Raw genomic sequence first — 24,728 nt, forward strand, 5'->3', positions numbered from 1 at the left:
AAGTGCAGCGAGTACCACAACAGCGCCACCAAGTACAACAGTAGCTCAGCAAATGACATCAACAATGCCATCATCAACCGCAGAGACTACAGCTACCACTGCAGCGACAACAGCTGCCACAACCACACCAGCAGCAGCGCTAACTAGTGCACAAACTACCACATCATCTGCAGAAACAACAGCTCCACTGACAACAACAGCAACTGGATCAACAACACGTGCGGAGACTACTATATCAACTGCAGGATCCACATCAACATCTGTACAGACCACAACTATATCAGCAACAAGTGTACTGAGCACCACAACAACCCCATCTGTCACAACAGCAGCTCAACAGACAACAACAACAATGCTATCATCAAGTGCAGACACTACAATAACCACTGCAGCAACAACATCAGCTCCCACAGCCAGTACAACAGCATCACCAACTAGTGCAGATATTACTACCACATCCACTGCAGGAACCACAGCTGCACCATCCACAACAATGCCAGGATCAACAACTATTTCAGAAACTACTATAAGAACACCAGCTGCCACTACTGCAGCTTCTCAGGCAACACCTGTACCTACGACAAGTGCAGCGAGTACCACAACAGCACCACCAAGTGAAACAGCAGCTCCGCAAATTACATCAACAATGCCATCAAGTGCAGAGACTACAATAACCTCTGCAGCAACAACACCTGCCACAACCACCACAGCAACACCACTAACTAGTGCTCAAACTACCACATCATCTGCAGAAACAACAGCTCCACCGACAACAACAGCAATAGGAACAACAACGGGTGCAGAGACTACTGTAACAACTGCAGGAGCCACAAGTGCACTGAGCACCACGTCAACTACATCAACAAGAGCAGAGACTACTATAACAACTGAAGCAACCATATCAACACCTGTACAGACCACAACTGTATCAGCAACAAGTGCACTGAGCACCACAACACCTCCATCTGTCACAACAGCAGCTCAACAGACAACACCAATGCCATCATCAAGTGCAGATACTACAATAACCACTGCAGCAACAACATCAGCTCCTACAGCCAGTACAGCAGCATCACTAACTAGTGCAGAGATTACTACCACATCCACTGCAGGAACCACAGATGCACCATCCACAACAATGCCAGGATCAACAACTATTTCAGAAACTACTATAACAACACCAGCTGCCACTACTGCCGCTTCTCAGACAACACCTGTACCTACGACAAGTGCAGCGAGTACCACAACAGCACCACCAAGTGCAACAGCAGCTCAGCAAATGACATCAACAGTGCCATCAAGTGCAGAGACTACAATAACCACTGCAGCAACAACAGCTGCCACAACCACCACAGCAACACCACTAACTAGTGCTCAAACTACTACATCATCTGCAGAAACAACAGCTCCGCCGACAACAACAGCAATAGGAACAACAACTAGTGCAGAGACTACTGTAACAACTGCAGGAGCCACAACTGCACTGAGCACCACATCAACTGATTCAACAACAAGTGCAGAGACTACTATAACAACTGCAGGAGCCACATCAACACCAGTACAGACAACAACTGTAACAGCAACAAGTGCACTGAGCACCACAACAGCTCCATCTGTCACAACAGCTGCTCAACAAACAACAACAACAATGCCATCATCAAGTGCAGAGACTACAATAACTACTGCAGCAACAACATTAGCTCCCACAGCCAGTACAACAGCATCACTAACTAGTGCAGAGATTACTACCACATCCACTGCAGGAACTACAGCATCACCATCCACAACAATGCCAGGATCAACAACTATGTCAGAAACTACAATAACAACACCATCCGCCACTGCTGCAGCTTCTCAGACAACACCTCTACCTACGACAAGTGCAGCGAGTACCACAACAGCACCACCAAATGCAACAGCAGCTCAGCAAATGACATCAACAATGCCATCAAGTGCAGAGACTACAATCACCATTGCAGAAACAACACCTGCCACAACCTCCTCAGCAACACCACTAACTAGTGCTCAAACTACCACATCATCTGCAGAAACAACAGCTCCACCGACAACAACAGCAATAGGAACAATAACTAGTGGAGAGACTACTGTAACAACCGCAGGAGCCACAACTGCACTGAGCACCACATCAACTACACCAACAAGAGCAGAGACTACTATAACAACTGAAGGAACCATATCAACACCTGTACAGACCACAACTGTATCAGCAACAAGTGCACTGAGCACCACAACACCTCCATCTGTCACAACAGCAGCTCAACCGACAACAACAACAATGCCATCATCAAGTGCAGATACTACAATAACCACTGCAGCAACAACGTCAACTCCCACAGCCAGCACAACAGCATCACTAACTAGTGCAGAGACTACTACCACATCCACTGCAGGAACAACAGCTGCACCATCCACAACAATGCCTAGATCAACAACGATGTCAGAAACTACTATAACAACACCAGCTGCCACAACTACAGCTTCTCAGACAACACCTGTACCTACGACAAGTGCAGCGAGTACCACAACAGCGCCACCAAGTACAACAGTAGCTCAGCAAATGACATCAACAATGCCATCATCAACCCCAGAGACCACAGATACCACTGCAGCGACAACAGCTGCCACAACCACACCAGCAGCAGCGCTAACTAGTGCACAAACTACCACGTCATCTGCAGAAACAACAGCTCCACTGACAACAACAGCAACTGGATCAACAACAAGTGCAGAGACTACTATAACAACTGCAGGATCCACATCAACACCTGTACAGACCACAACTGTATCAGCAACAAGGGTACTGAGCACCACAACAACCCCATCTGTCACAACAGCAGCTCAACAGACAACAACAACAATGCCATCATCAAGTGCAGATACTACAATAACCACTGCAGCAACATCAGCTCCCACAGCCAGTACAACAGCATCACTAATTAGTGCAGAGATTACCACCACATCCACTGCAGGAACCACAGCTGCACCATCCACAACAATGCCAGGATCAACACCTATGTCAGAAACTACTATAACAATAACAGCTGCCCCTACTGCAGCTTCTCAGACAACACCTATACATACGACAAGTGCAGCTAGTACCACAACAGCACCACCAAGTGCAACAGAAGCTCAGCAAATTACATCAACAATGCCATCAAGTGCAGAGACTACTATAACCACAGCAGCAACAACAGCTGCCACAACCACCACAGCACCACCACTAACTAGTGCTCAAACTATCACATCATCTGCAGAAACAACAGCTTCACTGACAACAACAGCAATAGGAACAACAAATAGTGCAGAGACTACTGTAACAACTGCAGGAGCCACAACTGCACTGAGCACCACATCAACAACAAGTTCAGAGACTACTATAACAACTGCAGGAGCCACATTAACACCTGTACAGACCACCACTGTATCAGAAACAAGTGCACTGAGCACCACAACAGCTCCATCTGTCACAACAGCAGCTCAACAGACAACAACAATGCTATCATCAAGTGCAGAGACTACAATAACCACTGCAGCAACAACATCAGCTCCCACAGCCAGTACAACAGCATCACTAACTAGTGCAGAGATTACTACTACATCCGCTGCAGGAACCACAGCTGCACAATCCACAACAATGACAGGATCAACAACTATGTCAGAAACTACTATAACAACACCAGCTGCCACTACTACAGCTTCTCAGAGGACACCTCTACCTACGACAAGTTCAGCGAGTACAACAGCACCACCAACAGCACCACCAAGTGCAACAGCAGCTCAAGAAATGACATCAACAATGCCATCAAGTGCAGAGACTACAATAACCACTGCAGCAACAACAGCTGCCACAACCAACACAGCAACACCACTAACTAGTGCACAACCTACCACACCATCTGAAGAAACAACAGCTCCACCGACAAATACAGCAAGTGGATCAACAACAAGTGCAGAGACTACTGTAACAACTGCAAGAGCCACATCAACAGCTGTACAGACCACAACTGTATCAGCAACAAGTGCACTGAGCACCACAACAGCTCCTTCTGTCACAACAGCTGCTCAACAAACAACAACAACAATGCCATCATCAAGTGCAGACACTACAATAACCACTGCAGCAACAACATCATCTCCCACAGACTCAACAACCGCAGCACTAACTAGTGTAGAGACTACTACCACATCCACTGCAGGAACAACAGCTGCACCATCCAGAACAATGCCAGGATCAACAATTATGTCAGAAACTACTATCACAACAGCAGCTGCCACTACTTCAGCTTCTCAGACAACACATCTACCTACGACAAGTGCAGCGAGTACCACAACAGCGCCACCAAGTGCAACAGTAGCTCAGCAAATGACATCAACAATGCCATCATCAAGTGCAGAGAGTACAATAACCACTGCAGCAACAACGGCTGCCACAACTACCACAGGAGCACCACTAACTGGTGCAGAAACTACCACATCATCTGCAGAAACAACAGCTCCACCGACAACAACAGGAACAGCTACTAGTGCAGAGACTACTGTAACAACTGCAGGAGCCACAATTGCATTGAGCACCACATCAACTGCATCAACAACAAGTGCAGAGACTACTATAACAACTGCAGGAGCCACATCAACACCTGTACTGACCACAACTGTATCAGCAACAGGTGCCCTGAGCACCACAACAGCTTCATCTGTCACAACAGCAGCTCAACAGACAACAACAACAATGCCATCATCAAGTGCAGAGAATGCAATAACCACTGCAGCAACAACATCAGCTCCCACAGCCAGTACAACACCATCACTAACTAGTGCAGAGATTACTACCACATCCACTGCAGGAACCACAGCTGCACCATCCACAACGATGCCAGGATCAATAACCATGTCACAAACTACTATAGCAACACTACCTGCCACTTCCACAGCTTCTCAGACAACACCTGTACCTACGACAAATTCAGCGAGTACCACAGCAGCGCCACCAACTGCAACAGCAGCTCAGCAAATGACATCAACAGTGCCATCATCAAGTGCAGAGACTACAATAAACACTGCAGCAACAACAGCTGCCACAACCACCACAGCAACACCAACAACTAGTGCACAAACGACCACATCATCTGCAGAAACAACAGCTCCACCGACAACAACAGCAACTGGATCAACATCAAGTGCAGATACTACTATAACCAGTGCAGGAGCCACATCAGCACCTGTACAGATCACAACTGTATCAGCAGCAATTGCACTGAGCACCACAACAGCTCCATCTGTCACAACAGCAGCTCAACAGACAACAACAACAATGCCATCATCAAGTGCAGAGACTACAATAACCACTGCAGCAACATCAGCTGTCACAACCACCACAACAGCACCACTGACAAGTGCACACGTAACCACATTGAGTGCTACAACCACATCTGCACCAATCACACCAATAAATCTCCCAACAGCCAGTGCACAGTTAACCACAATTACTGGAGCCACAACAACAGCTGTGCAGACTCCAACAACAGCATCAACAATTAGTGGAGAAAGTACCACAGCAGCTCTACCAATCACAACAGCAGCTGCACAAGCAAAAACCACAATGCCAAAGTCAGCAAGTGAAGACACTACCACAACAACTGCAGCATCTCTAAGCAGTGGAGAGACTACCACATTAATTTCAGCAACCACACCACCAGCTCTAACATCTGTTAAGAACACGACCCCAGCAATACCATCTTCAGGGACCACATCAGCATCTCCAATGACCACCAAGTTGCCAACATCTGCTGCAGGTGAGGGAAAACAGTTTTTATGTAATTAATTGATGGAAGTATTACTTTTGCTTCGGGACACAATACCTTTGGGAAATAATTATGGTATTTGAGATTTAAGTCAGAATTTCTCAAAACACATTTCCAAATATACATTTTTACAAGAGTTTTTTAAAATCCAAATACCTTTAAGTCAAGGAAGGTGGCTTGTTGAATAATTTTATGCTAGGCTAACAGCTGCTCAAAGATGTCACTCTATGGGGTTCCTAAATGTATTCTATTATTTCATCTACCATGCATGCTTGTAAAAGTTTACCAAACATTTTTGACTTTTCCTATACTTTGCCATAGGGAGATCTCCACCTCGACTTTGGAGTTTGTCTATGGTCAAGTATAGTGGAAAGTGTTTGAAAGCAACCTTCGTTCCTCTCTTCTGCTATTTTAAAGCATTTTTAATAACAGAAATTACTACTACCCAAATTACAGTAATGTTGTAATGCAAGTTACAATGTGACGCATAAATCTCTTAAAGTCAGATTTCGAGTTCTTTACTTTATGTATCAGGTTAAAGGCAGAAGCCCCACTGGAAACTATGTGTACCTTGCTCAGCCAGGTGGAACATTTTACACAATGACATCACACAGTCCATGCCCTAACTCACTCGTGCATGAAGCACAGTAACACAGAATACCACAGGTACTTAATTTACCAGCCTCTGAAGAATGGAATGCTAGTCTGAAATATTGGAATCCACACGTATGATCATCAGACTACTACACCTGTCGGCAGTAAACATTTAACACGCTGAGCATCCTCCTTGTGATATATTAGGACTAATGACTACACCTGAGGTCAAAATGGTATTTATTCTAATCGGTATAATGTGCAGATTTAGAATGGATCCCCGACTGTGACCAACCTTTTTTAGTTTTCTGCCAGTGGTGAACTTCTGGTCACAATCCCGTATGCATGTTTTCTTAGGGTTTCTATGCACCCAGCTGCTTGGTAGCATAATAATGCATCTTTTTTGTTTTGTTTAGTGAATATTTCATGGAGTGGATAATCTAGAAAGCCCTCGTTTTTAGTTTTTGGACAAATGTCTGAGCCAAGATTAATGAGATTTTTAATGTGTCTCTTCCATTATTTTTCTCCAATATCATTTTAGGTGCATCATCAAATGATTGATTGGATTCGGGATCTAGTAGTAAAATTTACAGACGCATGGTTAGCCTTAGCTCTGCAGTTAATTACGACTAGTTGGAAAAATGCTAGTGCACTATCTTAGAAGGCCTGGTGGAATAGTGACTGCTATAACTACAGAGAATATATGTGCATTCAAGTTAGGAGTAAGGAGAAATCTGTTGCATGTACCCATGATGACATCATACTTATATGAACTAATTAGTCACAATGTCAAAGAATTCGTTTTTTCAGCAACGAGGTTTGTTAGCCTTCATGAAGATATAACCTTTCTCCTTTGGTTTGAAATACTCACTGTTATCAGCTACCTGGGTAATCCTTTTAGTATTTATATTATGCTTCAATGATACTATATTAGTATCGAAGATAAGTTGGCCCCTCTTAAATTTTACTCCACCTGATTTTTTCCTTTTCTTTTCATAAATAGTAAAAAACAAATTCTCCTTGAGAGTGTAAGGATTGGTTTGACTTTACTTAGTTCACATGTTCATCTTTTAATTTTGGTGACTATAGTTATTATATTGGAATGAGTAGCTCGATGTGAATTGTCATCTCTTGCTAATTATATACTCAATAAAGCTTTTTAAACACAAACAAGAAACATTGCATAAAAGTACAACAAAATTGGATTTGAACCTACTTCGTTCTGAAACACAAATTGAAATCCTTGACCCTTTCATGTTTAAGGGCTTTATTTAGAATTTAGTGGCTAGGGTACGCCATCACAAATGCGGCGGATTTCCCATACGCTGTTTTCCAAGTGCATTGTAGCCTATGGTACTTGTAATATAGCGGATGTGATATCCGCCTATGGTACTTGTAATATAGCGGATGTGATATCCGTTTTTGGTACTTGTAATATAGCGGATGCGATATCCGTGTTTGGTACTTGTAATGTAGCGATGTGATATCCGCCTTTGGTACTTGTAATGTAGCGGATGTGATATCCGCCTTTGGTACTTGTAATATAGCGGATGTGATATCCGCCTATGGTACTTGTAATGTAGCAGATGTGATATCCGCCTTTGGTACTTGTAATGTAGCGATGTGATATCCGCCTATGGTACTTCTAATGTAGCGGATGTGTAATCCGCCTATGGTACATTTAATGTAGCGGATGTGATATCTGCCTATGGTACTTGTAATGTAGCGGATGTGATATCCGCCTATGGTACATTTAATGTAGCGGATGTGATATCCGCCTTTGGTACTTGTAATGTAGCGGATGTGATATCCGCCTATAGTATTTTTAATGTAGTGGATGTGATATCCGCCTATGGTACATTTAATGTAGCGGATGTGATATTCGCCTTTGGTACTTGTAATATAGCGGATGTGATATCCGCCTATGGTACATTTAATGTAGCGGATGTGATATCCGTCTTTGGTACTTGTAATATAGCGGATGTGATTTCCGCCTATGGTACTTGTAATATAGCGGATGTGATTACCGCCTATGGTACTTGTAATATAGCGGATGTGATATCCGGCACACTTTGATGGAGTATCCTGTTCACCAAACTCTAAATCAGGCCCTAAATAGTTTTCTTTGGCAGGTGTTGATTAGAAGGCTTCCACTCTTTCTAAACAGTTGTCGCATGGTAGGGATTTGGAGATTCTTTTAGAATCTTGGATAATCTGGGATACAGAGAGTAGAGCCTTAGCTCGAGTTAATACCAGAGTTGCAAAACAAATCTTTGGATGTTTTATTTTCCGCTTATGAGTATTGAATTGAGATTACGGCCTGCTATAAGAAGAGGATATGGAAAATGTCCTTAATTTATTCATATGCTGACGTTAATGAGGTCATTAATGGATAAGAAAGTTTATGAGAATTAATGAGGTATGTGGGTGCATTCTTCGGGTTAGCAGTAAGCTGGTTATTATCTATTATATCTTTTATGTGATGGACTTGCTTTGCTATTATTTAGAGAATTTGGACACTGAAGGTTTTGTTGGTTGGGAGAAGCTGCTTTCTAACAAAACTAGTGAATAACTCTAAAGGCATGTAACTTATTTTGCTTAAAAAATCAACTAACTTTTGACGCATTTGACACGCATTCCATTTTTTTAGCAAAACCAATTTTGCTTGTTTTTTCTCCTGTTACATTTATGGACACTGTCAAGGTTCTTACACGTTTACTTAAAGTACACACATTCTGTCGCTGGGTAATTTTTGCAGTTCAGTGTTGATAGATATGTCAATGTAATTGGGCCCCTTTGTACTTACTAATTGAAATGTATTTAATCCAGTGCCCATAACAGAAGAGTTCATTAAACCGGTTACCGACAAGCCGGCCGAACAACTTCCGATGGGAAACATAACACAGAGGCCAACCACAACAGCAGCAGCAACAAGCACCACACTGACGACAAGTAAGAACCTGTACCTACTCCTAAAATTCTTAGGTGATGTATTGTATTGGTTTGGAGCTTGCATCTTCCATCATGAAGGCCTTTGGGATGGTTGCTCTCCTTCTATGCTTAGCATGCACCAGCTGTATAAACTTGTGTGTAATTGGAATACTTTTGTTTTCTGTTTCAAACAAGTGTAGGTTTGCACCACTTAAACCCCTTGCTATCTATTGAGTTGTATTGAATTATATTATAAAATATGACCAAGAAAAGAAGAGACCACCAGCCACATCACTTTCCATGTCACCACAAATCACCACAAGAACTGCAAAATGTACAACAGCTTCCCAGACAAACACCACCACAGCAGCACACACTACAACAAAATAGACCACTATAAGTATTGCAACAATAGCTCCAACACTTAGGGCAACCACAAGCAGCCCATTACAAATCACTTTATCAGAAGCAACCGCAATCATTTCTATGCCTACCACATCAACGGACACCACTGCAAGCAATGCAACACCGACCCCAGTAAAAGAGACCACCACAAGCTCTGTTTCATTGACAACAGCAGCAGACACCAAACCTACTACAGCAGTGACAAATCCTTATATATTAGATCACAATCTAATATTATAAGCAAGCATGGTTATAAAATGGTCATGGGGAACGATTTTTACATTTTGAAATAACTTTATTTTGTACTTTTACTGATGACCCAGGTAAATGTAAAACACTTATGAATTTCGTATGATCACTTTAGCCTTGTTGTTTAATCTGAATAAAGTCAAAATTGAATTTACCAGAATTTAAAATGGGCGTGGTACCAAAATATTGAGGTTGAATATCGACCAGCACATATATTGACTTCAGAATATGGATTTATGCTATATTTTTTAAGGTAAGTAGAATTGTAGTTGGAATCGTAAATCTATATCACCCTTGTGTATGCCTGCCATGGCAAAATATGACCAGGTTGATGCTTCTTTGGTCGATATTTTGACTAACAACTCTTGAAATGCCTCTTTTCACCGCGTGGCAAAGTGGTTGGAGTAGAAGCAACTTTACAGCTTCCTACGGGATATGTAAAGCAAACTGAAAGAAAACAGGGACAGTATTGGTTCAATTACAAGGGGAAACAACCTTCACAACGCAACCATTACAACGCATGCCATTACATCACATGTCGTTGCAACGCAAAAGGTGTGCAGCAGTGGGTACAAGGTGTTGGATTTAACTCCAACACCTTCCCTACTATTGCACACACTGGATTTGGAATAGAAAATTATTCTATTCCAACTAACAGCACCACCCCCGACAGAAAGTCTGCGTAAACAACGGCATGCGATGTAAGGGCATGCGTTGTAACGTCACATATTCATTACAAGTGATCCACTAATCTCCAAAGGGACGATAACTGGAGATATTGACAATCTCTGGATTTCGAGTGGGGCGGAATAAGGGCAGCCTGAGTATTTTTTTACCCAAACACTTTCTCTGAAATCATGCAATTCAGGTAAAAAAAAGGAAAGAGCCAACTCGTAATAGACTCCTTAGTACTGATATGACCAGAACATTTCCCTGGAGGAGTAGGGCAGGTGGACACGTCAACCTGTATGTCTTTCCTCTGTTGTAAATCTCATTTGGGTGAAATTCCAGAAGGGCCCTGCCCTCTGCATGTCTTGTGCCTCACTCACTATTGTATATTGAAACAGAACAGTAAATGTGTAACCCTACTCATCCTCGTCCATAGCAGTAATTATACACTTGTAGCACCAGCATTCTCCTTTCCAAATCAAGCTTTTGAGCTTGTCTGTGATATTGGCTTGTAATTGCAATGTGTTCTTCTTTACCACAATTGTAGGTCCCACTACAAGCACTGCAGCACCTACCACAGCTCCACTGACATCCACAAGCACTGCAGCTCCCACCGCAGCTCCACAAACCACCTCAAGCACTGCAGCACCTTCCGCAGCTCCACAGACCACCACCACTGCTTCTATCAAAGTTCCAGAGACCACCAGCATCTTCGCGGGTCCTACAACAGGTCTGCAAACCACCCAAACCACTTCAACACCTACCACTGCTCCGAGGACTACCATAAATGCAGCCACTGCCACCACAGCTCCACAGACCACTATGAGTACTGTTGTTCCTACGACAGCTCAAGAGGTTACCACAAGTGCTGAAGGACTGACCAAGAGACCAGAGACCACCAAAACCTCCTCCTCTGCACCAGTGACAGGTGGTGAGGGCACCATAATCCCTACAAACCCTACAACAACAGCAGAGAGCACAACTATTGCTGCAGCAACTACCACAATAGCAGGTACCATCACAACAACTGCTGCAACAGTGCCATTCGGCAAGACAATTCTTAGTACAGGAGCAGAAAGCACAACAACCACTTCAGCAATGATTACAGAAGAGGAAACTACCAGCACCACTGAGGCATCTACCACAGGAGCTGGCACCACAATCGGAATTGCAACACCTACCACAGGATCAGGCACCACGAAAAGCATTGTATTGCCTACCACAGAAACAGATGTCACAGAAATCACTCCAACAGTTATTATTGGAACGAACGCAAGTACTGCTTCAACCACAGTAGAAGTCACCACCGCAGTCACAGAAGTGCTTACTACAGGAGCAGATATCATAAAAAGTACTACAGCACCTACAAAGGGAGCAGAAACTGCTACTAGCACTGTTTCACTGGCTACAGTAGAAGAGGCTACCACAAGTACTGCAGTGCCTACTACAACAGCTGAGGCCATCACAAGCAGGGCCACACTTCCAACCGTGGGTGAGGTCATCACAACCTCTCCAGGGCACACCACAGAAGCAGAGAGCACCGCGGTCACCATTGCATCTACGACAACAGCAGGTACCACAATAGCAATAGAAGAAGCAACAACAGTAGGCCAGATCTCCAAGCCTGTAGGGCTTATTACTGGAGCAGAAAGCACCACAACCACTGTAACTACTATCACAGTGGGAGGAATGAACAGAACTTCTGCAGCGACAGAGACCACTTCAAGCACTTCCCCATCTGTCACAGCACCGGAAATCACAAGAAGCACTACAGGTGAGGAGGCTACCAAAAGCATGGCAGCAACCACCACGGCAACAGAAACTATCACAAGTACTGTTTCACTTACCACAGAAGCAGGCACACCCACAAGAGGAGCAGAACCCACCAAGAGCACTGCTGTTCCTGTTACTGGAGAGGAAACTTCCAGAGTCAGTGCGGGACCTACCACAGGAGCCGAGACAACTACAAGCAGTCCAGCATCTGTCACAACTCTAGAAACCAGTATAATCATTACAGCACCATCCACAACAGCAGTGGCCACTATAGCAACTGCAGCAAGTACAACAGCAGAAGGGATCTTTACAGGCTCTACAAGCACTAGCATGGGAGCAGAAAGCACCTTAACCACAGCATCACCTACCACACAAGATACCACAGCAAGTGCTGCAATAACTATTACAGGAATAGCGGCCACCAAAACCACTGCAGCCCTTACAAAAGAAGCAGAAACCAAAATAAGCACAACGGAGACCAGCAACAGCAATGCTGCTCCTATCACTGGTGTGGAAACAACTAAAAGCAGTGCAGAACCTACAACAGCAGCCACGTCCACTACAAGCACTTTAGTAATGACCACAAAACTAGAAGCCACCAAAAGCACTGCTACTCCTATTACTGCTGCAAAAACCACTAGAGACAGTGCTGCACCTACCACATCACTCGAGACCACTACAAGCACGTCAGTACCTACCATAGCACCAGATGCCACAAGAAGCATTGCAACACCCATCACAAGAACAGAGGCCACCAAAAGTTTAGAAACACCCACTACGGAAGCAGAAACCACCACAAGTGAGGCAGAGACCACCACAACCACTGCCAATCCTATAATTGGTGCGGAAACCACTAGGATCAGTGCAGCATCTACCACAGCAATCACGGCCACTACAAGCACTTCAGCACCTACCACAGAAATAGAGGCCATTAAAGGTTCTGTAGCACCTACTACAGGAGCAGATAGCACCAGAACTGGAGAAGAGACAACCACTGCTACCACGCTTACTGAAAAGGAAACCATCGGAACCAGTCCTCTACCTACCACAGCAGACCAGACAACTCCAAGCACTTCAGCACTTACAACAGCAGCAGCGGTTATAATTATTACAGGAGCAGAGGTCACCAAAACCCCTGAAGCACTTACTACAGGAGTTGAAACCACAACAATCATGGTGGAGACCAACAAGGGGAGTGTATTACCTATCGATGTAGCTGTGACCACTGCACACGCCTCTGCACATATTACAGCATCAGAGGCTACTAGAAGCCCCACAGCATCTATTACAGAAATAGTAATCTCCAAAAGCACTGCAGAACTTACACCTACAACAACGCTAGAGGCCACCCAAAGCACTACTGCTCCTATAACTGGTGCAGAAACCTCCAGAGGCAGCATAGCCTCTGTCACATCTGCTGAGACCACCACAATCGCTCTATTATCTACTATTCCACAAGAGGTCACAAGAAGCAATGTAGCACCTATTACGGGTACAAAGGCCACGGAAAGGGCTGCATCACCCATTACAGAAGCAGAAACCACCACAAGTGGGGCCGAGACCACCACAAGCACTGTCACTCCTATAATTGGTGCAGAAACCAGAAGGGGCAGTGCAACACCTACCACAGCAACCATGACCACTACAAGCACTTCAACAACTACCACAGAACTAGAGGCCACTAAAACATCTAAAGCACCTACTAGAGGAGCAGAAATCACGATAACTGAAGAAGAGACTACCACTACTATTACTGGAGCGGAAACCATCGGAACCAGTTTTGCACCTACCACAGCAGCTAAGACCACCCCAAGCACTTCAGAACCTACAACAGCAGCAGAGACCACAAGAAGCACAGCAGCAGCTATTTCAGAAAGAGTGACCACCAAAAGCACTGTAGAACGTACAACTACCACAGCACTAGAGGCCACCCAAAGCACTGCTACTCCTATAACTGGTGCAGAAATTACAAGTGGCAGCATAGCATCTGTCACATCTGCCGGGACCGCCACAATCACTCTATTACCTACTATAGCACAAGAGGTCACAAGAAACACTGTAGCACCTATTATGGGTACAAAGGCCACTGAAAGCGCTGCATCGCCCACTACAGTAGCAGAAACCACCACAAGTGGAGCCGAGACCACCACACCCACTACCACTCCTATCATTGGTGCAGAAACCAGCAGGGTCAGTAAAGCACCTACCACAGCAATAACGACCACTACAAGCACTTCAACAACCACCACAGAACTAGAGGCCACTAAAACATCTAAAGCTCTTACTGGAGGAGCAGAAACCACCATAACTGGAACAGAGGCAACCACTTTCACTCCTACTACTGGAGCAGAAACTACCACAGGCGGAGCAGAGACCACCACAAGCACTGCCACCCCTGTCACTGGTGCAAAAACCAGCAGGGGCAGTCCAGCACCTACCACACCAACCACAGCCACTAGAATCACTTCAGCACCTACCACAGAAGCAGAGGCCACTAAAAGGTCTGTGGCACCCACTACGGGAGAGGAAACAACCATAACTGTAGCAGAGACAACCACTGCCACTCCTACTAGAGAGGAAACCACCAGAACCAGTTCTGCACCTACCACAGCAGCCAAGACCACCCCAAGCACCTCAGCACCTACAACAGCAGCAGAGACCACAAGTAGCACCGCAGCAGTTATTTCCGAAAGAGTGACCACCAAAAGCACTGCAGAAGGCACACCTACCACAGCACTAGAGGCCACCCAAAGCACTACTGCCCCTACGACTGGTGCAGAAAACACCAGAGGCAGCATAGCATCTGTCACATCTGCTGAGACCACCACAACCACTCTATTACCTACCATAACACAAGAGGTCACAAGAAGCACTGTAGCACCCATTACGGGTAAAAAAGCCACAGAAAGCGCTGCATCACCCATTACAGTAGCAGAAACCACCACAAGTGGAGCCGAGACCACCACAACCACTACCACTCCTATCAGTGGTGGAGAAACCAGCAGGGGCAGTGAAGCACTTACCACAGCAATAATGACCACTACAAGCCCTTCAACAGCCACCACAGAACTAGAGGCCACTAAAACATCTAAAGCGCCTGCTGGAGAAGCAGAAACCACCATAACTGGAACAGAGGCAACCACCTTCACTCCTACTACTGGAGCAGAAACTACCACAAGTGGAGCGGAGGCCACCACAAGCACTGCTACACCTGTCACTGCTGCAGAAACTAGCAGGGACACTGCAGCATCTACCACAGCCACCAAAATCACTTCAGCACCTACCACAGAAGTAGAGGCCACTAAAAGCTCTGTGGCACCCACTACGGGAGCGGAAATCACCATAACTGTAGCAGAGACAACCACTGCCACTCCTACTGGAAAGGAAACCACCAGACCCAGTTTGGCACCTACCACAGCAGCCAAGACCACCCCAAGCACCTCAGCAACTACAACAGCAGCAGAGACCACAAGAAGCACCGCAGCAGCTATTTCAGAAAGAGTGACCACCAAAAGCACTGCAGAAGGCACACCTACCACAGCACTAGAGGCCACCCAAAGCACGACTGCTCCTACGACTGGTACAGAACCCACACGCGGCAGCATAGCATCGGTCACATCTGCTGAGACCACCACAACCACTCTATTAGCTACCATAACACAAGAGGTCACAAGAAGCACTGTAGCACCCATTACTGGTACAAAAGCCACAGAAAGCGCTGCATCACCCACTACAGTAGCAGAAATCACCACAAGGGAAGCCAAGACCACCACAAGCACTGCCACTCCTATTATTGGTGCAGAAACCAGTAGGGGCAGTGCAGCACCTACCACAGCAACCATGACCACTACAAGCACTTCAACACCTACCGCAGAACTAGAGGCCACTAAAACATCTGAAGCGCCTACTAGAGGAGCAGAAACCACTATAACTGAAACAGAGGCAACCACTTTCACTCCTATTATTGGAGCAGAAACCACCAGAACCAATTCTGCACCTACCACAGCAACCACTACCACTACAAGCACTTTAGCAACTACCACAGAACTAGAGGCCACTAAAACCTCTGTAGCACAAACTATAGGAGCAGAAACCACCACCACACCTGGAGCAGAGATAACCACTGCCAATCCGATTACTGGAGTGGAAACCACCAAAACCAATACTGCACCTACCACAACAGCCAAGACCACTTTAAGCACTTCAGTGCCTACTACAGAAGCAGAGGCCACAAAAGGCACTACAGAAGATATTACAGGAACAGAGGCCACTAAACGCCCTGCAGTTCTTACTGCAGGAGTTGAAACCACAGCAATCGCAGTCGAGACCACCAAGACCACTGCAGCTCTTCTTAGTGCCTCAGAACCCTCCAGGAGTAGTGCAACACCTATCACTGTGGCTGAGACCACTGCACACACGGCAGCACTTATCACAGCATTAGAGGCCACTAGACACCCCTTAGCACCTTTTACAGAAATAGTGGCCAACAAAAGCACTGCAGAGCGTACATCTACCACAGCACTAGAGGCTTCCCTAAGCAGTACTGCTCCTTTAACTGGTGCAAAAACCACCAGAGGCAGGATAGCTTCCGTCACATCCGCTGAGACCTCCACAAGCACTGTATTGTCTACAACTGCACAAGAGGTCACCAGAAGCACTCTAGAACCTATTACAGGTACCAAGGCCTCCGAAAGCGCTGCAACACCCACTACAGTATCAGAAACCACCACAATTGGAACAGAGACCACAACAAGCACTGCCACTCCTATCACTGGTGCAGAAACCAGCAGGGGAAGTGCAGCACCAACCACAGCAACCACAACCACTACAAGCACTTCAACATCTACTACAGAACTAGTGGCCACTAAAACCTCTAAAGCACCTACTAGAGGAGCAGAAACCACAATAACTGGAGAAGAGACTACCACTCCTATTACTGGAGCGGAAACCATCAGAACCAGTTTTGCACCTACCACAGCAGCTAAGACCACCCTAAGCACTTCAGAACCTACAACAGCAGCAGAGACCACAAGAAGCACCGCAGCAGCTATTTCAGAAAGAGTGACCACCAAAAGCACTGCAGAACGTACACCTACCACAGCACTAGAGGCCAGCCAAAGCACTGCTGCTCCTATAACTGGTGCAGAAACTACAAGCGCCAGCATAGCATCGGTTACATCTGCCGAGACCACCACAATCACTGTATTACCTACTATAGCACAAGAGGTCACAAGAAGCACTGTAGCACCTATTACGGGTACAAAGGCCACTGAAAGGACTGCATCGCCCACTACAGTAGCAGAAACCACCACAAGTGGAGCCGAGACCACCACAGCCACTATCACTCCTATCATTGGTGCAGAAACCAGCAGGGGCAGTGAAGCACCTACCACAGCAATAACGACCACTACAAGCACTTCAAAAACCACCACAGAACTAGAGCTCAATAAAACATCTAAAGCACCTACTGGAGGAGCAGAAACCACCATAACTGGAACAGAGGCAACCACTTTCACTCCTACTACTGGAGCAGAAACTACCACAAGTAGAGCGGAGACCACCACAAGCACTGCCACTCTTGTCACTGGTGCAGAAACCAGCAGGGGAAGTGAAGCACCTACCACACCAACCACAGCCACTAGAATCACTTCAGCTCCTACCACAGAAGCAGAGGCCACTAAAAGCTATGTGACACCCACTACAGGAGCGGAAACCACCATAAATGTAGCAGAGACAACCACTGCCACTTCTACTGGAGAGGAAACCACCAGAACCAGTTCTGCACCTACCACAGCAGCCAAGACCACCCCAAGCACCTCAGCACCTACAACAGCAGCAGTGACCACAAGTAGCACCGCAGCAGATATTTCAGAAAGAGTGACCACCAAAAGCACTGCAGAAGGCACACCTACCAAAGCACTAGAAGCCACCCAAAGCACTACTGCCCCTACAACTGGTGCAGAACACACCAGCGGCAGCATAGCATCTGTCACATCATCTGAGACCACCACAACCACTCTATTACCTACCATAACACAAGAGGTCACAAGAAGCACTGTAGCACCCATTACTGGTACAAAAGCCACAGAAAGCGGTGCATCACCCACTACAGTAGCAGAAACCACCACAAGTGGAGCAGAGACCACCACAACCACTACCACTCCTATCATTGGTGCAGAAACCAGCAGGGGCAGTGAAGCACCTGCCACAGCAATAACGACCACCACAAGACCTTCAACAACCACCACAGAAATAGAGGCCACTAAAACATCTAAAGCGCCTACTGGAGAAGCAGAAACCACCATAACTGGAACAGAGGCAACCACTTTCACTCCTACTACTGGAGCAGAAACTACCACAAGTGGAGAGGAGGCCACCACAAGCACTGCCACTTCTGTCACTGGTGCAGAAACCAGCAGGGGAAGTGCCGCACCTACCACACCAACCACAGCCACTAGCATCACTTCAGCACCTACCACAGAAGTAGAGGCCACTAAAAGCTCTGTGACACCCACTACGGGAGCGGAAACCACCATAACTGTAGCAAAGACAACCACTGTCACTCCTACTGGAGGGGAAACTACCAGAACCAGTTCTGCACCTAACACAGCAGCCAAGACCACCCCAAGCACCTCAGCACCTACAACAGCAGCAGAGACCACAAGAAGCACTGCAGCAGCTATTTCAGAGAGAGTGACCACCAAAAGCACTCCTACCATAGCACTAGATGCCACCCAAAGCACTACTGCTCCTACGACTGGTGCAGAACCCACAAGCGGCAGCATAGCATCGGTCACATCTGCTGAGACCACCACAACCACTCTATTAGCTACCATAACACAAGAGGTCACAAGAAGCACTGTAGCACCCATTACGGGTACAAAAGCCACAGACAGCGCTGCATCACCCACTACAGTAGCTGAAATCACCACAAGTGAAGCCGAGACCACCACAAGCACTGCCACTCCTATTATTGGTGCAGAAACCAGCAGGGGCAGTGCAGCACCTACCACAGCAACCGTGACCACTACAAGCACTTCAACACCTACCGCAGAACTAGAGGCCACTAAAACATCTGAAGCGCCTACTAGAGGAGCAGAAACCACTATAACTGGAACAGAGGCAACCACTTTCACTCCTATTATTGGAGCAGAAACCACCAGAACCAATTCTGCACCTACCACAGCAACTACTACCACTGCAAGCACTGTAGCAACTACCACAGAACTAGAGGCCACTAAAACCTCTGTAGCACAATCTATAGGAGCAGAAACCACCACCACACCTGGAGCAGAGATAACCACTGCCAATCCGATTACTGGAGTGGAAACCACCAGAACCAGTTCTGCACCTACCACAATAGCCAAGACCACTTCAAGCACTTCAGCACCTAATACAGAAGCAGAGGCCACAAAAGACACTACAGAAGCTATTACAGGAACAGAGGCCACTAAAAGCCCTGCAGTTCTTACTGCAGGAGTTGAAACCACAACAATCGCAGTCGAGACCACCAAGACCACTGCAGCTCCACTTAGCGCCTCAGAACCCTCCAGGAGTAGTGCAACACCTATCACTGTTGCTGAGACCACTGCACACACGGCAGCCCTTATCACAGCATTAGAGGCCTCTAGAATCCCCACAGCACCTTTTACAGAAATAGTGGCCAACAAAAACACAGCAGAGCGTACATCTATCATAGCACTAGAGGCTTCCGTAAGCAGTACTGCTCCTTTAACTGGTGCAGAAACCACCAGAGGCAGCACAGCATCCGTCACATCAGCTGAGACCCCCACAAACACTGTATTGCCTACAACTGCACAAGAGGTCACAAGAAGCACTGTAGCACCTATTACAGGTACCAAGGCCTCCGAAAGCGCTGCAACACCCACTACAATATCAGAAACCACCACAATTGGAACAGAGACCACAACAAGCACTGCCACTCCTATCACTGGTGCAGAAACCAGCTGGGAAAGTGCAGCACCAACCACAGCAACCACAACCACTACAAGCACTTCAACACTTACTACAGAACTAGTGGCCACTAAAACCTCTAAAGCACCTACTAGAGGAGCAGAAACCACAATAACTGGAGAAGAGACTACCACTCCTATTACTGGAGCGGAAACCATCAGAACCAGTTTTGCACCTACCACAGCAGCTAAGACCACCCTAAGCACTTCAGAACCTACAACAGTAGCAGAGACCACAAGAAGCACCGCAGCAGCTATTTCAGAAAGAGTGACCACCAAAAGCACTGCAGAACGTACACCTACCACAGCACTAGAGGCCAGCCAAAGCACTGCTGTTCCTATAACTGGTGCAGAAACTACAAGCGCCAGCATAGCATCGGTTACATCTGTCGAGACCACCACAATCACTGTATTACCTACTATAGCACAAGAGGTCACAAGAAGCACTGTAGCACCTATTACGGGTACAAAGGCCACTGAAAGGACTGCATCGCCCACTACAGTAGGAGAAATCACCACAAGTGGAGCCGAGACCACCACAGCCACTGTCACTCCTATCATTGGTGCAGAAACTAGCAGGGGCAGTGAAGCACATACCACAGCAATAACGACCACTGCAAGCACTTCAAAAACCACCACAGAACTAGAGGCCACTAAAACATCTAAAGCACCTACTGGAGGAGCAGAAACCACTATAACTGGAAGAGAGGCAACCACTTTCACTCCCACTACTGGAGCAGAAACTACCACAAGTAGAGCGGAGACCACCACAAGCACTGCCGCTCCTGTCACTGGTGCAGAAACTAGCAGGGGCAGTGCAGCACCTACCACACCAACCACAGCCACTAGAATCACTTCAGCACCTACCACAGAAGTAGAGGCCACTAAAAGCTCTGTGGCACCTACTATGGGAGCAGAAACCACCATAACTGTAGCAGAGACAACCACTGCCACTTCTACTGGAGAGGAAACCACCAGAACCAGTTCTGCACCTACCACAGCAGGAAAGACCCCCCCAAGCACCTTAGCACCTACAACAGCAGCAGAGACCACAAGAAGCACAGCAGTAGCTATTTCAGAAAGAGTGACCACCAAAAGCAGTGCAGAAGGCACACCTACCACAGCACTAGAGGCCACCCAAAGCACTACTGCTCCTACGACTGGTGCAGAAACCACCAGCGGCAGCATAGCATCTGTCACATCTGCTGAGACCACCACAACCACTCTATTACCTACCATAACACAAGAGGTCACAAGAAGCACTGTAGCACCCATTACAGGTACAAAAGCCTCAGAAAGCGCTGCATTACCCACTACAGTAGCAGAAACCACCACAAGTGGAGCCGAGACCACCACAACCACTACCACTCCTATCAGTGGTGCAGAAACCAGCAGGGGCAGTGAAGCACCTACCACAGCAATAACGACAACTACAAGCCCTTCAGCAACTACCACAGAACTGAAGGCCACTAAAACATCTAAAGCGCCTACTGGAGAAGCAGAAACCACCATAACTGGAACAGAGGCAACTACTTTCACTCCTACTACTGGAGCAGAAACTACCACAAGTGGAGCGGAGGCCACCACAAGCACTGCCACTCCTGTCGCTGGTGCAGAAACCAGCAGGGGCAGTGCAGCACCTACCACACCAACCACAACCACTAGAATCACTTCAGCATCTACCACAGAAGTAGAGGCCACTAAAAGCTCTGTGGCACCCACTACGGGAGCGGAAAACACCATAACTGTAGCGGAGACAACCACTGTCACTCCTACTGGAGAGGAAGCCATCAGAACTAGTTCTGCACCTACCACAGCAGGCAAGACCACCCCAAGCACCTCAGCACCTACAACAGCAGCAGAGACCACAAGAAGCACAGCAGCAGCTATTTCAGAGAGAGTGACCACCAAAAGCACTGCAGAAGGCACACCTACCACAGCACTAGAGGCCACCCAAAGCACTACTGCTCCTATGACTGGTGCAGAACCCACAAGCGGCAGCATAGCATCGGTCACATCTGCTGAGATCACCACAACCACTCTATTAGCTACCATAACACAAAAGGTCACAAGAAGCACTGTAGCACCCATTACGAGTACAAAAGCCTCAGAAAGCGCTGCATTACCCACTACAGTAGCAGAAACCACCACAAGTGGAGCCGAGACCACCACAACCACTACCACTCCTATCAGTGGTGCAGAAACCAGCAGGGGCAATGAAGCACCTACCACAGCAATAACGACCACTACAAGCCCTTCAGCAACTACCACAGAACTGAAGGCCACTAAAACATCTAAAGCGCCTACTGGAGAAGCAGAAACCACCATAACTGGAACAGAGGCAACCACTTTCACTCCTACTACTGGAGCAGAAACTACCACAAGTGGAGCGGAGACCACCACAAGCACTGCCACTCCTGTCGCTGGGGCAGAAACCAGCAGGGGCAGTGCAGCACCTACCACACCAACCACAACCACTAGAATCACTTCAGCACCTACCACAGAAGTAGAGGCCACTAAAAGCTCTTTGGCACCCACTACGGGAGCGGAAAACAACATAACTGTAGCAGAGAAAACCACTGTCACTCCTACTGGAGAGGAAACCACCAGAACTAGTTCTGCACCTACCACAGCAGGCAAGACCACCCCAAGCACCTCAGCACCTACAACAGCAGCAGAGACCACAAGAAGCACAGCAGCAGCTATTTCAGAAAGAGTGACCACCAAAAGCACTGCAGAAGGCACACCTACCACAGCACTAGAGGCCACCCAAAGCACTACTGCTCCTATGACTGGTGCAGAACCCACAAGCGGCAGCATAGCATCGGTCACATCTGCTGAGATCACCACAACCACTCTATTAGCTACCATAACACAAGAGGTCACAAGAAGCACTGTAGCACCCATTACGGGTACAAAAGCCTCAGAAAGCGCTGCATTACCCACTACAGTAGCAGAAACCACCACAAGTGGAGCCGAGACCACCACAACCACTACCACTCCTATCAGTGGTGCAGAAACCAGCAGGGGCAGTCAAGCACCTACCACAGCAATAACGACCACTACAAGCCCTTCAGCAACTACCACAGAACTGAAGGCCACTAAAACATCTAAAGCGCCTACTGGAGAAGCAGAAACCACCATAACTGGAACAGAGGCAACCACTTTCACTCCTACTACTGGAGCAGAAACTACCACAAGTGGAGCGGAGACCACCACAAGCACTGCCACTCCTGTCGCTGGGGCAGAAACCAGCAGGGGCAGTGCAGCACCTACCACACCAACCACAACCACTAGAATCACTTCAGCACCTACCACAGAAGTAGAGGCCACTAAAAGCTCTTTGGCACCCACTACGGGAGCGGAAAACAACATAACTGTAGCAGAGAAAACCACTGTCACTCCTACTGGAGAGGAAACCACCAGAACTAGTTCTGCACTTACCACAGCAGGCAAGACCACCCCAAGCACCTCAGCACCTACAACAGCAGCAGAGACCACAAGAAGCACAGCAGCAGCTATTTCAGAAAGAGTGACCACCAAAAGCACTGCAGAAGGCACACCTACCACAGCACTAGAGGCCACCCAAAGCACTACTGCTCCTATGACTGGTGCAGAACCCACAAGCGGCAGCATAGCATCGGTCACATCTGCTGAGATCACCACAACCACTCTATTAGCTACCATAACACAAGAGGTCACAAGAAGCACTGTAGCACCCATTACGGGTACAAAAGCCTCAGAAAGCGCTGCATTACCCACTACAGTAGCAGAAACCACCACAAGTGGAGCCGAGACCACCACAACCACTACCACTCCTATCAGTGGTGCAGAAACCAGCAGGGGCAGTCAAGCACCTACCACAGCAATAACGACCACTACAAGCCCTTCAGCAACTACCACAGAACTGAAGGCCACTAAAACATCTAAAGCGCCTACTGGAGAAGCAGAAACCACCATAACTGGAACAGAGGCAACCACTTTCACTCCTACTACTGGAGCAGAAACTACCACAAGTGGAGCGGAGGCCACCACAAGCACTGCCACTCCTGTCGCTGGGGCAGAAACCAGCAGGGGCAGTGCAGCACCTACCACACCAACCACAACCACTAGAATCACTTCAGCACCTACCACAGAAGTAGAGGCCACTAAAAGCTCTTTGGCACCCACTACGGGAGCGGAAAACACCATAACTGTAGCGGAGACAACCACTGTCACTCCTACTGGAGAGGAAACCACCAGAACTAGTTCTGCACCTACCACAGCAGGCAAGACCACCCCAAGCACCTCAGCACCTACAACAGCAGCAGAG

The 24,728-nt window shown here is 47.1% G+C and overlaps 1 protein-coding gene across 1 annotated transcript in view; it reads left to right on the forward strand.

The window, feature by feature from the left end:
* Positions 1-24,728, forward strand: part of MUC16 (mucin 16, cell surface associated) — a 245,625-nt gene that overhangs the window by 77,984 nt on the left and 142,913 nt on the right. The window contains exons 6-7 of the mRNA XM_085637002.1: positions 148-5,813; positions 9,246-9,368. Coding sequence (XP_085493128.1) covers positions 148-5,813; positions 9,246-9,368 — 5,789 coding nt within the window. The remainder of the gene's footprint in view (positions 1-147; positions 5,814-9,245; positions 9,369-24,728) is intronic.

Source organism: Triturus cristatus, chromosome 12 (genome assembly GCF_964204655.1).
Source record: "Triturus cristatus chromosome 12, aTriCri1.1, whole genome shotgun sequence".
NCBI classification, from domain to species: Eukaryota; Metazoa; Chordata; class Amphibia; order Caudata; family Salamandridae; genus Triturus; species Triturus cristatus.